Below are 18,030 nucleotides of genomic sequence, written 5' to 3'. Positions count from 1 at the left end.
TGATAACAGTATGTTGTATGTGTATGTATCTGGGTGTAATATGGCTGATAACAGTATGTTATATGTATATGTATCTGGGTGTAATATGGCTGATAACAGTATGTTATGTAGTACAGTAGTAGTATGGCTGATAACAGTATGTTATGTAGTACAGTAGTAGTATGGCTGATAACAGTATGTTGGCCCTGTTCGTTAAATGAAAAGGAAGGGGAGATTATTCACAGCCTCTCACAGTCAGTTTACTCAAGTACTGTACTTGTACAATTTTGAGGTACTTTTACTTTACTGGAGTATTTCCAATTGTCTATACTTTATATACCAAATATTGTACTATTACTCCACTACAATTATTTGAAAACTTTAGTTACTAGTTACTTTGCAGACATAAATTATTACATAAAAAAAAATACATTAACCACTTTAGTGCTGTTTTATACCTGATAATAGCCGATCTACAAGCTCACAACGCGTCACATCGCGACGCGTTGTGAGCTTGTAGATCTGCTATTTTCAAACATTCTAGTACTTTTACTTTTGTTACTTTAAGTACATTTTGATACCAATACCTTTGTACTTTTACTCAAGTAAATTTTTAATTCCGGACTTTTACATGAAACTGAGCACTGACTTTATCATCACAGCACAAGGTTAGTGTGGAATTATATTCTGTACAATATGGCTCCGTTTGCAAGTCATTTATCGACTGGAACAAAATGGGTCAGTAAATCAGACACTATAATACCAACACCCAAGCCTGATCTAGACTTCATAAGACGGTGTCACTTGGTTCACACAGCAAATTTTTGATTTAGTTTTAGTCATAGTCTTTTGAATAAAATTCCATTTAGTTTGTCATATTTTAGTCATCTGAAATGTTTTACTGTTAGTCTAGTTTTTTTTTATCCCGCCAGAATATGTTTTAGTCGACTAAATCTACAGTTGATTTAGTCGACTAAACATATTCTAGCGGGGCATTGATGGCGGCGTACAGGCTGATTTGATTTTTACACTTGGTTGCATGCTGAAAATAGCCAATCTACAAGCTCACAACGCGTCGCAGCGCGACGCGTTGTGAGCTTGTAGATCTGCCATTTTCAGAGCGCAACGCTCGAGAGCAACCAAACATAAAACGACTTGTCTTTTAGTTCCACTGGATCTCTTCTCCACTCGTCCCTCCATAACATTTTAGTCCTTTTTATTTGTTGACGAAATGTTCAACATATTTAGTCTTTTAGTCACCATAGAATAGTATTTTATTTAGTTTTCGTCAGTGAAAAACGGTAGTCGACGAACATTTTTCGTCATAGTTTTAGTCGACGAAATCAACACCGGTCGCGATGCAACCAGTTGTGAGCTTGACGATTCGCCAATTTTCCGGCGAGCGCCGGCGTCATACGGCGAGCGTCGGCATAAGAGACGGAGGGTGAGATGAAAGGAGCTTTACCAGCATGTAGAGATTCTCCCAGAAGTCTTGGGTCATCAGGCGGAACAGCGTGAGGAAAGCCCAGCCGAAGCTGTCGAAACTGGTGTAACCGTAGTTGGGGTTCCTTCCTGCTTTCATACACATGAAGCCTTCAGGACACCGCCTGCAAGAGAAAACACAGCAAACAGACCCTTTAATGAACGAGTTCTGTGCTTTTGTTTGTAGACTATACGTGGTCCCACTCAGTAAAGTGTCCTCTGTGTCATTTAACTCTGTAACACTTTACTTAAAGGTCGGGTTTATAATGCATTATAGTTGCATTTATAATGCATTATGATGCACTTATTGGGCTTCATAACATGCATCACAACTTACAACAAGGTTTATGAAGTATTAAACTGTAAGTGCAGCGGAACATGCACATTATAACTACACTTAGTCAGTCATAAACTGTCTTAGTCATAAGTTGTTATGCAAAACAAACCCACAAAATGTAACAATGTGTACATTCTGTGATGCAATTCCAATGGTGAAAGCTGTGTTGTTTCACCCGGTGAAGGAATGGCGGATTCGTCCACGCCCCAAAATACCGTTATGTGTGTCTCAAAGAATATTATGTTTGCAATCTACGTAAGCATTTTGGTATGTAAATCAGCATTCTTAATCCTGTATCGTACAAACCAAACCGCGTGTAAATCGGTTGAGAACTTGAGGTTGAGGTTGAGGTTCTTTTCATACCCGGTTTATACTTCGACGCACGACAGTATCGCACGTCGATCTACAAACCCACAACAAGTCGCTTCCGCAACACGTTGTGGGCTTGTAGCTCGACGATACTGTCGCGCATCGAAGCATAACTCAGTCAGCATAGACAACAGGCATAGAAAGTAAAGCTCAGCGGGTGGAATGAGCAGCAGCAGTCAGTGCAGTTCTATGTGTATAGATATCTATGCCAGTCAGTGCAGTTCTATGTGTATAGATATCTATGTGCTGCAGTCAGTGCAGTTCTTTGTGTATAGATATCTATGTCAGTCAGTGCAGTTCTATGTGTATAGATATCTATGTCAGTCAGTGCAGTTCTATGTGTATAGATATCTATGTCAGTCAGTGCAGTTCTATGTGTATAGATATCTATGTCAGTCAGTGCAGTTCTATGTGTATAGATGTCTATGCCAGTCAGTGCAGTTCTTTGTGTATAGATGTCTATGCCAGTCAGTGCAGTTCTATGTGTATAGATATATATGTCAGTCAGTGCAGTTCTATGTGTATAGATGTATATGTGCTGCAGTCAGTGCAGTTATTTGTGTATAGATATCTATGTCAGTCAGTGCAGTTCTATGTGTATAGATATCTATGTCAGTCAGTGCAGTTCTATGTGTATAGATATCTATGTGCTGCAGTCAGTACAGTTCTATGTATAGATATCTATGCGCTGGGCGCTGCAGACCTGCGTTCATTTGCATTAAAGAGTGAACTACACAGGCGCAAAACATGGCGAGTGAATGGTAAAGATTTCTGCGCTGCACACAGCATTAAGTTTAGACAACGTAGAACGTTTTGTATCTACATTTTATGGCAGATTATACATTTTACTCACAAGTAATTAATCATATTTACCTTGTTTGTTTGATCATTTAAAATCTATATAGAATACATTTGAAAGTAATACTATTTATTCAAGGAAGATCTAGAGGTGGTGCGGCACACTAGCGCCCTCTATTGACAGGCAGCCACCGGATTGGGGATAAGTCCCTGTGACATACTGGCATCACGTCCAGGGGGTGTACTTGTACATCAGGTCCAGGGGGTGTACTTGTACATCACGTCCAGGGGGTGTACTTGTACATCAGGTCCAGGGGGTGTACTTGTACATCACGTCCAGGGGGTGTACTTGTACATCAGGTCCAGGGGGTGTACTTGTACATCAAGCATTCTCACGCTATATAAACAGGAGACAGGTTCCTGCCCTATGGGCCACATGGCTCGGCAATGCTTACTAACTATGTATGTATTGTACAGTAATGTATAGAGCTGTATTTACCCAGAGTCGCTGCTGTTTCCACACAGTAACGCATCAATGATGCCAGGGATGAAGTAGAAATTGCCTGAAAACAAACAAACAAAACACAGTTACTCAGTGTATTATCTGAGCAGTCGGATATAACAAGACTCTCAAGACTTGGAGAATATTCTTGTTATAACGTTTCTGGGTGGGGCATATCTCAATCTACTAGACCACTCGGGGAGGGAACGATGCAAGTTGGGAACGATGCAAATAGGTAACGCATGCCTCACCCTGTTACGCAATACCTGAGGTACGGTTCGGGCCTATTTTCTGTAGGGTTAGGGTTAAGGTTAGGCATAGTGTTTGTGAGGTTAGGGTTAAGGCATAGAACCACAACCCCCTGGGGATCGAAAAACACCAATGAAAGAAGTTGAAGTTGTGCGGTACTCACTGTCGTTGTTGATGTAGGAGTTCCAGTCGAAGCCCCTGCTGCCGTTGGGGAGGTACTGCTCCGTCATGTTGATGGGCCAAAAGACACACTTGTGCCGCAGGTTGCCCATGAAGAGCTGCAGTCCGATCAGTGCGAAGACACCGAGACAGAACACTGTCAGGATCATCACGTCGGCCAGCTTCTTGACAGACTGGATCAGAGCTCCCACAATGGTCTTCAGCCCTGGGCACAGCGTAACGTACAGACACCACGAGGCGGAGAGAGATACTCAGACTACTATAGAGTTAACAGTGGGTTGCGCACATCCAGTTCGTTGCTTGATTCAGTATTTGGGATATTCGATATTCATTTTATCGCACACGGCCCCTTCCTCATACAAACCCCGTTGTGACTTCCGAACCTCCACTTTAACCGTGTGTTTGATGAAATGAATATCAAATATCTAAATACTGAATCAAACAACTTTAAAAAAAAGTGAAATATCCCTTTAACCACTTAAATCTTATATGGTTGACCAGATTCGCTCAGGGCTCCGTACTAATGTCTTTTGTGTTTTTCTGTTGTAGTGGGGGATCAAACAGCCGATGGGCCGTTAGCTTTGTGTTGGCGTTGTGTTCCGTCTCAGAGTCTTTGCCCTGATCGGACCACAGCTCCCCTGGAAGGCGGGGCTTGAGTGGTTAAGGTAGCATTAAGCACATGATAGACATACTCTGTCATGATGCACAGTGTTAGGGTTAGGGTTACTGCTATCTAAATATACTGACAGTCGTCCTTTTGTCTTAATGCATCAACACTCCTTTGAATATAGCTTACAAGCTCACAACGCATCACAATGCACAACGCATTGTGAGCTTGTAGATCGTCTAGATCAGCTATATTCAAATGAAGTAAAAATAGGGCTTATAGTGGTTAATGTATTTCCTTTTGTAATGATAACCTAAATCTACAAAGCAACTATAGACACTTTCTAAAACAGTCAAATAACTGCAGTGGGAGTAAAAAGTGCAATACTCAATTAAAGTAAAAGTACCTCAAAATTGTACTACAGTACAGTTCTTGAGTAAATGTACTTAATTACTTTCCACCACTGACATAGACAGACACGCACGCACGCACACACACACATACACACAGACGCTTACGTATACAAAAATACATCTACAAAGTACAACATATACAATACAATGTACACAGACCCAAAACCTGTCCATCCACACACACACACACACACACACACACACACACACACACACACACACACACACACACACACACACACACACACACACACACACACACACACACACACACACAAAGCATGTGCACTACACAAAAGCATAAGCTCAGATGGTAACTGCAGAGGTGCTCAAAGTGGGGCCCCCCCAAGGACCCCTGGGGGTCCCCTGGGAGTTATTGGAGCCCTGGGGACCTTGGGGGGGTGGGGGGGGGGGGGGGGGGGTCATCATATTATACACACACACACACACAGAACAAACAGAGATAGTTATTTCATACAGAACACATAAACACCACAATATATATATATAACGTATAAAGTGGCCGTATGGGATGTTTCTCCTTCAGATGGACACAGAGCACGATGCTGCCCCCTTGTGGGGTCTGCGGAATGTGAGGCGGGAACTTTTGTTGAAATTAATGGTAATTCATTTCGACCAAATGGGATTTTCTCTGCAATGCTTTGATGCTTATAGAGTTATACTCCGTCGTGCGGAGGTGTTGCACAACCGCAAATGGCAGAGACCTATAAGCTCACAACGCGTCACATCGCCAGCTTTATAGCTCTGCTATTTTCGCTGTGCATTAGATCCTATAAATCGGGGCTTAACACAGATTCGCCCTCTTCGTCTTCCCACTGGAGATGAGGCTCCGGGACGGGCTCTCCAGCAGAGAGAAAGGAGCATTATTACATCACTGGTTCTCAAAACTTTTTCACGTCAAGGACCCGCAAAATGATATGTATTTGGCCGCAAAAAAAAAATATCACAATTAAAAAAAAAGAAATAGCAGATCTACAAGCTCGTAGCGCTGCACTCGGTGTAAGTATAAAAGTATAAAAAGTGGGTCAAAATGATTGTGAAGCTATATTAACACATTTTGCTGGGGACCCCCTGGTATCCCCCCAAGGACCCCCTGGGGGTCCCCAGACCCCAACTTTGAGAACCAATGCACATTACATTACATTAGAGTATCGCATCCATCTTAAGGAACATCCCAAAAGGCCTCTCTCTCTCTCTCTCTCTCTCTCTCTCTCTCACCTGATAGACAGATATATTGTACTGTATTTACTGTATGCTGAACACATCAAACAGACACACAGCAGAGCACCACAAACATAGCGGCGAGGCACAGCGCGGGGGGGGGGGGGGGGGGTGGGGGGCTCAGGCTCAGTCAGGGGGAGAAGAGGAGGAGCAGGAAATAAAGAGGTAGAAGAAGAGAGAGGACAGGCGAGGAGGAGGGCAATGAGAGGTGGCATGCAGGGTCATTTAAACGCCAAGGCTGAAGGAATTGACTCTGTGTGCGTGTGTGTGTGTGTGTGTGTGTGTGTGTGTGTGTGTGTGTGTGTGTGTGTGTGTGTGTGTGTGTGTGTGTGTGTGTGTGTGTGTGTGTGTGTGTGATCGTGACTTTTTTTTGCTTTTCAAACTGAAGAAGAAGCGTTCTCCCATCTCCATCCCAGGCACATCCTCTATCCTCCCTTCTCCTCCCTTCTCCTCCCTCCTCCCCCTCCTCTGGTGCAGTGCTGTGTGCTGGGTGCTCCCCACATCCCCACTGCTGGCTGGCTGGCTGGCTGGGTGTTGGCCCTGCAGCCTTCAGGCTGCGTTAGCCCACAGCTACATCTGAGCTGTACTGTACTGTACTGTACTGTGCTGTGCTGTGCTGTACTGTACTGTACTGTACTGTACTGTATAATTCATACACAACACATCACGCACTATAGGATGTGTGCGGGCATGTGGATGCATCAGGATGCATGTGTGTGTGTGTGTGTGTGTGTGTGTGTGTGTGTGTGTGTGTGTGTGTGTGTGTGTGTGTGTGTGTGTGTGTGTGTGTGTGTGTGTGTGTGTGTGTGTGTGTGTGAGTGAGAGAAAAACTAAGCCACGATGACTAAAACTGAGACTCAATATAATTGACAATTCCGTCAACAAATAAAAACTAGACCAAAATGTTAGTGAGGGATCTAGTGGAGAAGAGATCCAGTAGAACTAAAAGACAAGTCATTTTATGGTTGGTTGTGCTCGGGTGTTGCGCTCTGAACATAGCAGATCTACAAGCTCACAACGCGTCGCACTGTGACGCATTGTGAGCTTGTAGATCGGCTATTTTCAGCATGCAACCAAGTGTAAAATCAGCCATCGAAGGCACCGCCAAAATACATTTTAGTCGTCTAAAACTGTAGATTTAGTCGACTATAATCTTATGATATTTAGTCGACTAAAACTAGACAAAAACTAAAAAAAATCAGATGACAAAAAAAATCCTAAAACTAAATGGAATTTTATTCAAAAGACTATGACTAAAACTAAATCAGAATTTGCTGTCAAAATCAACACTGGTGAGTGCGTAAGTGTGTGAGTGTGTGTGTGTGTGAGAGTGTGTGTGTGAGTGCGTGAGTGCGTGTGTGCATGTGTGCGTGCGTCAACCTATGCTGTTCCCTGCATTACAGAATGCAAATACGTCCAATGGCGCAATCGTATAAGATGCCCTTGTGCTACATATTGAAATCCCCAAAGAATATTCCTTGAGGCTCTCTGACCTACGTATACTTTATTATTCAGTCCTTGTTTCATGTGCCTCCCTCCCTTCCTTCCTTCCTTCCTTGCTTCCTTCCTTCCTTCCTTCCACTCCCATGATGGACACAGATCTTCACATAGATCAGATCCAGGCCTCAATCCCAAGAACTCAGAATCAAAACCAAAAGGAAAAAAAAAAGCCCCTTAAAAGCCAAACTTTTAAAAGCAGGTGTTTCAAAGCTTCATGCAGCATAAAAAACGTCTCGTCAAATGAGGCTTTGGCAGTCTCAGGGAATTAAATGGCCTGTTTTTTTAAATCGAAGGATATGAGCTGAATAAAATGCTCTCACATGATCATGAACATCTTTAAAATCATTATTTCAGTGATCTGATGTTTAAAGGTATAGAACATCTTTAAAGCTGTTGGGTTCCAACTCGTTGCTTAGTCCATCTATGTTGTTTTACAGTGTAATATATATCATTGTTGTCGGGCAGAAACCCCTTACCTTCAAATTCAAACTTTCTGTGTCTTTGCGTAAATAAACGCCCTGCTTGATCACACTACAGCGTCACACAGAAGCATCAAAAGCAGCGTGTGTTTTGAGCTTGTAGATCTGTGTTTTGAGCTTGTACGTACTGTAGATCTGTGTTTTGAGCTCGTAGATCTGTGTTTTGAGCTTGTACGTAGATCTGTGTTTTGAGCTTGTACGTAGATCTGTGTTTTGTAGCTTGTAGATCTGTGTTTTGAGCTTGTACGTAGATCTGTGTTTTGAGCTTGTAGATCTGTGTTTTGAGCTTGTACGTAGATCTGTGTTTTGTAGCTTGTAGATCTGTGTTTTGAGCTTGTACGTAGATCTGTGTTTTGAGCTTGTAGATCTGTGTTTTGAGCTTGTAGATCTGTGTTTTGAGCTTGTACGTAGATCTGTGTTTTGTAGCTTGTAGATCTGTGTTTTGAGCTTGTACGTAGATCTGTGTTTTGAGCTTGTACGTAGATCTGTGTTTTGAGCTTGTACGTAGATCTGTGTTTTGAGCTTGTAGATCTGTGTTTTGAGCTTGTATATCTGTGTTTTGAGCTTGTACGTAGATCTGTGTTTTGAGCTTGTACGTAGATCTGTGTTTTGAGCTTGTACGTAGATCTGTGTTTTGAGCTTGTACGTAGATCTGCTACTTTTGCCACTTTTGAGAATTTGAATCCTGAACCGTTAGAGTTTTGGACATGATGAGGTTTACACCCAACAGAGACTGTATTCTTTATTTAAAATCTAATGCATCTCCAATCTAATCACACTGTGTTTCATATCATTTCAATCATAATGAGACAGAAACGTTCAGGTATGTCGTTTAACCTGGTTTGTCCACATCAGTCTGGCTCCAGAAACACTTAAACCCCACAAGACTGCCAGTAGTCTGCAATAAGCCTATCAAAAATGTATTGCTACCATTTTTGATTGTTGAAAGGAGGAAAACATAATAATGCTCTTCCAGAGGCATCCTCTTTCTTTAAAAGTAACATAAATAAAGGATAAGGTTAATACAAAGGAAAGAGAAAAGGTCAGCCTTAGTGTTTAAATGGGAGTCTCACCTGGAATGACAGAAATAGTTTTCAATGCTCGGAGAACCCTGAACGTTCTCAGCGCCGAGACATTTCCAAGGTCCACAAACTCTGTTACATATCTGTAAACAAGGTAGGATGACACACAGGACAGAAACCCCATGACACACACCACAACGCACAACCACGTTACCACGCACAGACACGCACGTTTACAGTTATGCGTGCAAGAAGAGCACCACACCAGCACCACCATCGAAGACCAACGTACGTATAGGGGGAGGAAGATATAGAACGCCTGTCCGCCCGGCGGGAAGAGAAACGAAAGGGAAGGAGAGAGGTGTAGGAAGAAGGACAAGTAGCCTGGGATCCACACTGATTCGCTCCATTCGGCTGATTATTGTTTTTTTTCTCACACTTCCCTTCTCAGTCTGGAAATCATGCTATTTCCAAAGGGGCGGCGCAGGGCGGGACGGGCACCCATGGAGCCGCAGCTTCTGATTGGTCTGTGGTGCGGGGCGGGACCGGTGGCTTCCAATGTAAAGGTCCTGTGAGGGTGGGGCGGGACAGAGCCTTCTGAGGTGAAATTCGAGTCACTTCCTGACGTGCTTCAAGGTAATTAAAACGAAGGTACGGTCATCTACGTCATTTTCGCGATCTAGCAATTCCAGCCGTCAAACTGCAGCCGAGAACGTGGTGGAATACATTGGAGTCAATAGGAGCCAGGTGGACCAGCTTATAAACAAACACTATTTCTGAACGACTGCAACCTTTGTAAAATACTCGGCCCAAGAAAATAATAGAAGACGTATCACACATTGTTTACTGCTGTTGCTTTTCGATGTGTAAACGGTATCATTTTATTGAGGTATCTAAAGAGTACTTTGTGCCAAAGTATCGCAAGACTGTCGGTCATTGACAGCCGGACAATCAAATCTTGCGATACTGCTGTGTCAGACACGATACATGCCGCCGTTTAGATGCCTCAATAAGATGATACATCGAAAAACAAATGATTAGAAAACAACCTGTGATATGTCTTCTTTTATATTCCTGAACCCATTATCTGACAAAGGACGTAATCGTTCAGAAATAGTGTTTGTTCACAAGCTGGTCCAGCCGGCTCCCATTGACTCCAATGTATTTCATTGAACTTCCGGTTCCAGTTGTGCCTCCCATGTGCGTCAATGGTGCCTGCCTGGCCCGTAGGCTGCCTGGCCCGTAGGCTGCCTGGCCCGTAGGCTTCACAGCCTGCCCGGCCCGTAGGCTTCACAGCCTCGGCTTGCTTACGTATTTGGTGACGTTTGTAAATCCGGCTCAAACAGGATGATAGCCAGACGGAGAAGCAAAGTGAAAAAAAAAACTAAAGTAAACGCTGAACGAGCGCCTCCGTCTGGATTCCAGGCTAAAGGAGAAGGAAGGGGGGAGAAAACAAAAAAACAAATACGAAAACCACACCTAACATCAACCCCGCGACTCGCCCCACCCGGGAGACACAGACACCTAATAGGACAGCCTTACCTGGGATAACAGAAATTGTTTTCAAAGCCCTCAGAACCCTGAACGTACGCAGGGCTGACACATTGCCTAGGTTTACAAACTCTGTTATATACCTGCAAGGTGGATCAGACAGGGTTACAACTCAGCAGCCGTCCCCCGGACACAAAGAAAAGACAGAAAGATGTTTTCTTTTTATTTCATCTTTCCGCCATGAGCTCACATTGGGGAAACAGTCCCCCCCCCCCCCTGCTAAAGGGGGCGCTGTTTCCCCAATGTGAGCTCATGGCTCATAATTCATAAAGCAGGGGTAACGTAACCCCTGCTGCATTGAGATGGGAACACAAACACACCATGATGGATGGGCCCCTTTTCCACCAGTTTGAACCGGTTCCTTTTCCACCAGTTTAAAACCGGTTCCTTTTCCACCAGTTTGAACCGGTTCCTTTTCCACCAGTTTAAAACCGGTTCCTTTTCCACCAGTTTAAAACCGGTTCCTTTTCCACCAGTTTGAACCGGTTCCTCTTCCACCAGTTTAAAACCGGTTCCTTTTCCACCAGTTTGAACCGGTTCCTTTTCCACCAGTTTGAACCGGTGCCTTTTCCAACCAGGGTTTGAACCGGTTCCGATCTTTTTTCACAGTTCAGAGTGTTTCCACTAAAAATGAATTGGTTCAGAACTGGAACCAAATGAATGCTTGTTTTTGTAATCTTGCCCTGAACTGGCAACCAAAGTGGGCGTGTCACTATTCTACATGTAGATGCGATATAAACAATGGCAAAAGCAAGAGAAAAATGATAAAAAGAAAAGAAAAGGGAAACTGTAACTGCGACACTTTGACCTGGTCATCACACTCGACACATTGCTGACCAGGCCTGGACTCGTACCCGGGGCAACTGAAGTTGGGACCAGTGTTGATTTCATCGGCTAAAACTATGACGAAAAACTTTTAATCAACTACCTTTTTTCACTGACGAAAACTAAATAAAAACGAAGATGCGAAAACTAAGACAACAAATAAAAACTACACTAACATGTTAGTGAGGGATCTAGTGGAGAAGAGATCCAGTAGAACTAAAAGACAAGCCATTTTAGGTTTGGTTGCGCTCGGGTGTTACGCTCTGAAAATAGCAGATCTACAAGCTCACAACGCGTCGCGCTGCGACGCGTTGTGAGCTTGTAGATCTGCTATTTTCAGCATGCAACCAAGAGTAAAATCAGCCATTATGACGCCATCAAGACACCGCCAAAATAAATGTTAGTCGACTAAATCAACTGTAGATTTAGACGACTAATATCTCATGATATTTAGTCGACTAAAACTAGACATAAACTAAAACATTTCAGATGACTAAAATATGACTAAAACTAAATGGAATTTTATTCAAAAGACTATGACTAAAACTACATCAAAATTTGCTGTCAAAATCAACACTGGTTGGGACTCCTGCTCCCCGGGCGGGGGCTCTCTAACGGTTCAGCTATGCCCCGCCCCCCCCCCCCCAGTTACGATGGTTCTGCTTAAAACGTGTGGAAACGCAGGCACGGCTCTGTGACAGCATCAAGGTTCCAAGAATCTAGAACGGAACCGGTTCTAGAACCAAATGTTCTTTCGGTGGAAAAGGGGACTAAAGAGCCCGACCAATGCCAGATGTTGGGGGTTCCCAGTTTTGTGGGACAGTCCTATAGGTGACCGATTACCAAAGGTTTGACCATCTTTAGTTTCATTTGACCGATGTTATGTTTTGTTTAACCACTTGAACCCTCGCATCCCTGATCTGGGGGCAAACATTTGGCAGGAAAAATATTGTAGATGGGGCTCTTTTCTGCCTATTCTATAATTGAAAATGTACAAGGCCTAGTACAGAACTGTGGGGGAATCCATGTTCAAGTGTTATGTGGTGTGAGCTTGTACATCTGCTATTTTTGAAGATTGTTTTTGAAAAATGTTGACATTGGGACATTGAGACGCCAGGTTTAAAGTGGTTAAACATCGGCTGCATAATAACAAGTACCGATGCCTTTAAAAGTCTAATAATGTTAATGTCCGCTCTATCGGCCGCAGCAGTCAGGCTCTTAATGGAGGCAGGAGTCTTTACTGATAGGATGTGACAGTAAAAACTGCTAAAGACCATGAATAAGTAAAAAAAAAGAAAATGACAGAAAGGTTGTACTCTAGTAGTTCAGACCATAGAGACATATAAAGGTAGACGCCTCCCCCGGCTCTGAGGCGTCTGTATCTCGGACGCCATTTTGGAGAAGGCAAGCTTCCTGACTACTGGCCAATCACAACGTGTCTTTTCCGGGACTTGGCAGAATCTAGTTGTATAAAAATATAACGGGATATTTTTTACGGGATAAGCTTGCCTTCTCCAAAATGGCGGCCGTGATACAGGTCGCTCCAATGAACTGCAGAGACCAATGAGGTGTCTAGGTTTCTATATCTACGGTTCAGACAACATCATTTTATTTTATTAAGAAAACAAGTGAATATCTTTTTATATGGACAATTTGCACTTAACATATATATTATATATATATATATATATATATATATATATATACATAGATATATATTAACACATCGGGTGCCAAACACTTTTCAAACTGTGTTTTCAGTCTTTTTGTTGTTTTTTAGTTTTTTTACACGGGGGGGGGGGGGGGCTGGAGCAGCACTGGAATCACCCATGAACACTCTAAGAAGTAAGGGACAGATGGATCACCGTGCCCAAAAATCGGACTCCCATCCGCTTCCATTCTATCTCCTTGCTAAAAACCTCTGTATCTCCTTAACTTTTTACAGTCGGCAAAACGAGTCATTCTTGATGCGCGATCGCTCCGCAATGGTGACTCGCCTGAGACATGTTGTTGTTCCAGGCTTTAGCCAGGACCGTCCATTGCTGTGCACTAGAGATGCGCGGATCGCGGTTTTAGCCGCGGTTGCCGCAGTTAACCGCAGTTTGGGTGGATTTGGGTCAATCAAATATAATTATTAATTCATATTGGATAAACCGCGGGTGAAATAATGCGGGAATTAAATTAATGATATCAATCTATAGGCCTATAATAGCTTTTAAAAAGCACTACATTTCACCGTGTGTGCGTTTGTAGTATTTTAATATTACGTCATTTTACACCAGGCACAAAATAGCCGCTCACGACATGTTGCTTTGAAGGCAGCCAGTGTTGCCAGGTTGCGAGAGAAATAAGTAGCCAGGTCTATGAAAACAAGAGACAGAGCATTGTTTTTGCTCTGTGTTTTGTTTTCACTTTTTCTTTCTTTTTCTGTAAAGCACTTTGAGCTGCATTTATGTCATGAAAGGTGCTATATAAATAAAGTTTATTATATTAAAAGTCGCTTATAAAAAGCTTATAAAAAGCCGACATGGCAACAAAGTGGTTGAAAGCGAAAGTAACTTAATGAAGACGTTCGCTTGTTGTTACCATGGTTGTGGATTGTATACAGTCACTGCATCGCGACAGTGGTGAGTAACACTGTTTATAAGAAAACTAACATCAGGAAAATAACAATTATTTGGTGCGGTTGGTGCGGATCTATAAATAGGATGATATAAGTACCGCGGGTGGATGGCGGATGGATAATGAACTTGTTAACGCGGATTTGGGTGACAAAAAAACCCATCCGCGCATCTCTACTGTGCACGCATAGCCTACATTGTTTACGTACGTGTGCTCGCCGTGGAGTCCACAGCTCTAAACAGCGCGGCGTTGCAGACGGTGAGATTTCTGGCACCGAACGTAATCTGTTATTATAAAATTCTGGCACCCGATGTGTTAAGTTCAGCGGGTAAATAATCTACAAGGGCATGTTGTACGTAACATAATTATGAAAGGATAATGACATTAAAGCAGCACTATGTCACTTTTTAACAACTATATAGCATATTATGTCCCCCAAAATGATAAAGTTACATGTTTAAGCAATAACAATCATCCTTCCATTAATGTATCCACAAGTTTCCTAGGGCGTTGTGGGCATCACTTCCTGTCGATTTGAACAGGTATCAGCGATCAAATCGACAAGAAGTGATGCCCACAATGCCCAAGGAAACATGTGGATAGACTCAGGGGGTCCCTGCTAGGGGCTTGACTGTGTTACTATGTATAGACTCAGGGGGTCCCTGCTAGGGGCTTGACTGTATTACTATGTATAGACTCAGGGGGGTCCCTGCTAGGGGCCTGACTGTATTACTATGTATAGACTCAGGGGGGTCCCTGCTAGGGGCCTGACTGTGTTACTATGTATAGACTCAGGGGGGTCCCTGCTAGGGGCCTGACTGTATTACTATGTATAGACTCAGGGGGTCCCTGCTAGGGGCCTGACTGTATTACTATGTATAGACTCAGGGGGTCCCTGCTAGGGGCCTGACTGTATTACTATGTATAGACTCAGGGGGTCCCTGCTAGGGGCTTGACTGTATTACTATGTATAGACTCAGGGGGTCCCTGCTAGGGGCTTGACTGTATTACTATGTATAGGGGAGACAATTAGTTTCATCCTGGCATTTGCCAATGCACCAAGGCAGAAATGCCAGTCAAAGTGAAGACTGGCCAATCACAGCGCGTCCTCGCCTGCAGAGACTCTTGAGTAATGGCAAAGACGTTGACTGCCATGTTATTTGTGTCCAAAGTGGCCACTGATACCCCACTGATACCCCACTGATACCCCACTGATACCCCAGACTACATGGTGCTGCTTTAATAAGATGATTTACGAAAAGAAAAAGAAGGGAAAAAATGACTAATGTTTAAAGGGAAACTTCACAGATTTTGAATCTAAATCCCATTGTTCTGATGCATGAGGCAAAATAATCTACAGTACAGTATGTCTTCTGAGTGTTTCTCACACAATGTGGAAATGCAGCTACATCCGTGGAAATGTACACCCGTGGAAATGTACACCCGTGGAAATGTACACCCGTGGCGGAAAATGCATCGAAGATGCAAAAACAGCATGTTTAATGTCACATCAGAAAAAAAGGGATTTAGGTTAAAAAAAAATAACAAAAACAGCATGTTTAATGTCACATCAGAAAAAAAGGGATTTAGGTAAAAAATAAAATAACAAAAACAGCATGTTTAATGTCACATCAGAAAAAAAGGGATTTAGGTTAAAAAAAATTAACAAAAACAGCATGTTTAATGTCACATCAGAAAAAAAGGGATTTAGGTAAAAAAAACATTAATAAAAACAGCTACATTTCCCTTTAAATTCTTAGTAATGATATTTCAGCATATTATGCATAATTCATGTTCCGTTGCGCACCAGAAATAGCCAATGAATCTGGCTTTTAGAATGCACCATCCGGCAATGAATATTTATTGTGTTGCCTTGAGGAAACAGACATTTAAATGGTGGAAGGAGATGGGCGTGTACTTAAGGAGATGGGCGTGTACTTAAGGAGATGGGCGTGTACTTAAGGAGATGGGCGTGTACTTAAGGAGATGGGCGTGTACTTAAGGAGATGGGCGTGTACTTAAAGGAGATGGGCGTGTACTTACGCCATGGAGATGACCATGAAATCCAGCCAGTTCCAGGGATCTCGTAGGAAGGTGAAGCCGTCTATAGCAAAGCCTCTGGCTATGATCTTTGTGACCGACTCAAAGGTGTATATACCTGTGAAGGTGTACCTTAAATACACACACAATGAAACAGGTTATAAAAGTACTGTACAGTCACAAAGCTTTTAGTATTGCTTGTTATTCAGTGGTGGACGGTAAAGTACACACAGTGGTGGAAAAAGTACTCAAATTCTTAAGTAAAAAGTACCAATACTGCAATATAAAAATACTCTGTTACAAGTAAAAGTGCAGAATTCAAAATGTACTTGAGTAAAAGTACAGAAGTATTGGCATCAAAATGTACTTAAAGTACCAAAAGTAAAAGTACTAAAATGTTTGAAAATAGCAGATCTTCAAGCTCACAACGCGTCGCATCGCGTTGTGAGCTTGTAGATCTGCTATTTTCAAATAGCCTAGGTATAAAATAGGACTAAAGTGGTTAATGTATGTTCTATAACATCATAATTTACATCTGCAAAGTAACTAGTAACTAAAGTTTTCAAATAATTGTAGTGGAGTAAAAGTACAATATTTGCCTCTGAGATGTAGTGGAGTAGAAGTAAAAGTATTGGAAATTGGAAATACTCAAGTAGAGTACAAATATCTCAAAATTGTACTTAAGTACAGTACTTAAGTAAATGTACTTAGCTACTTTTTCACCACTGAGTACACATGAGTATTGTACTCAAGTACTGTACTTGTTTGAGAATCTGTTCTTTACTTGAGTATTTATTTATTTGGAAGCTTATGACTTTCAGTCCACAAAATTTCAAAGACAAATTGTACTTTGGACCCAAATTTATCAAAATAATAAAAAAATAAAAGAATAATAATTAACCACTTAAGCTCTATTTTTTAATGTGAAAATTGCAGATCTAAAGCCTCACAATGCATCGTGATGTGACACATTTTGAGATTGAACATCACATATTTTAATTTCAGACAAAAACATATTGTGTTTATTTCTGAATCGTTTTTTTTATTTTAATTTTAGAGGAACCCGTTTCAACTTCCATATGGATTTGCTTTGACATAAACTTGCACTGACTGTGCATTTATTTGTACTTTGTAATTTGCACTTGTTGTTACTGAAAGCATGTACTTCTGAATACTTAAGTTTTTTTTTTTAAACAAATACTCCGGTACCTTAACTCGAGTACATAATTGACTGACCAACTTTCTCTTGTATTGTACTTGAGTAATATAATAATTGACTCATGTAGTGGGGTTGAGTACATTTGTCCGCCACAGATTATTGGTTGTTATGAATTATTGAGAGTGATACTTACTCTACTTTACTCGACCATTCTGGAGGGTCACTAAAAGTCATGAATATACAGTTGGTCAAAATCGTACACATGATGATCGTGCTGAATAACGTGAAGGGGGAGGTGTTAAGGAAAGTTGGACACATGTTTGTATATGTACCACACACACACACACACACACACACACACACACACACACACACACACACACACACACACACACACACACACACACACACACACACACACACACACACACACACACACACACACACACACACACACACACACACACAGGTCTCCGCCAGGTCAGGTAGGTTATTGTTGGCCAGCAATGATCGGAATTCACCAATCAGGATGGAATATGAAAAATCCGACAGATCTGTTTTCATCAATTGACTATAGAGATAATGTGTACCGATTTGTGTGATGTTTGGAATACATTTGTAGGAGTAATATATATATATTTTTGCAAAACTGGGTGGCATTTGTTCCTAGTGCG

General features: G+C 42.1%; 1 protein-coding gene across 4 annotated transcripts in view; it reads right to left on the bottom strand.

Moving 5' to 3' along the window:
• The window catches only part of LOC308082817 (sodium channel protein type 8 subunit alpha-like), a gene marked incomplete at both ends in the record, with an annotated part of 120,421 nt that overhangs the window by 69,171 nt on the left and 33,220 nt on the right, over positions 1-18,030 (bottom strand). For 2 of the 4 annotated variants that reach the window (XM_080424841.1, XM_080424840.1), the window contains 6 exons: positions 1,445-1,586; positions 3,465-3,528; positions 3,880-4,101; positions 9,211-9,302; positions 16,201-16,329; positions 17,550-17,630. In XM_080424841.1, the coding sequence (XP_080280967.1) occupies positions 1,445-1,586; positions 3,465-3,528; positions 3,880-4,101; positions 9,211-9,302; positions 16,201-16,329; positions 17,550-17,630 (730 nt within the window). Of the gene's footprint in view, positions 1-1,444; positions 1,587-3,464; positions 3,529-3,879; positions 4,102-9,210; positions 9,303-10,701; positions 10,794-16,200; positions 16,330-17,549; positions 17,631-18,030 lie in introns of those variants that run through there. The other 2 variants (XM_080424842.1, XM_080424839.1) reach the window with 2 other exon arrangements.

This window comes from Gymnoscopelus braueri (genome assembly GCF_963280865.1).
Source record: "Gymnoscopelus braueri genome assembly, chromosome: 3".
NCBI classification, from domain to species: domain Eukaryota; kingdom Metazoa; phylum Chordata; class Actinopteri; order Myctophiformes; family Myctophidae; genus Gymnoscopelus; species Gymnoscopelus braueri.
The sequence above is the reverse complement of the archived record's forward strand: the minus strand, read 5'-3'. Positions and strand labels throughout refer to the sequence as shown.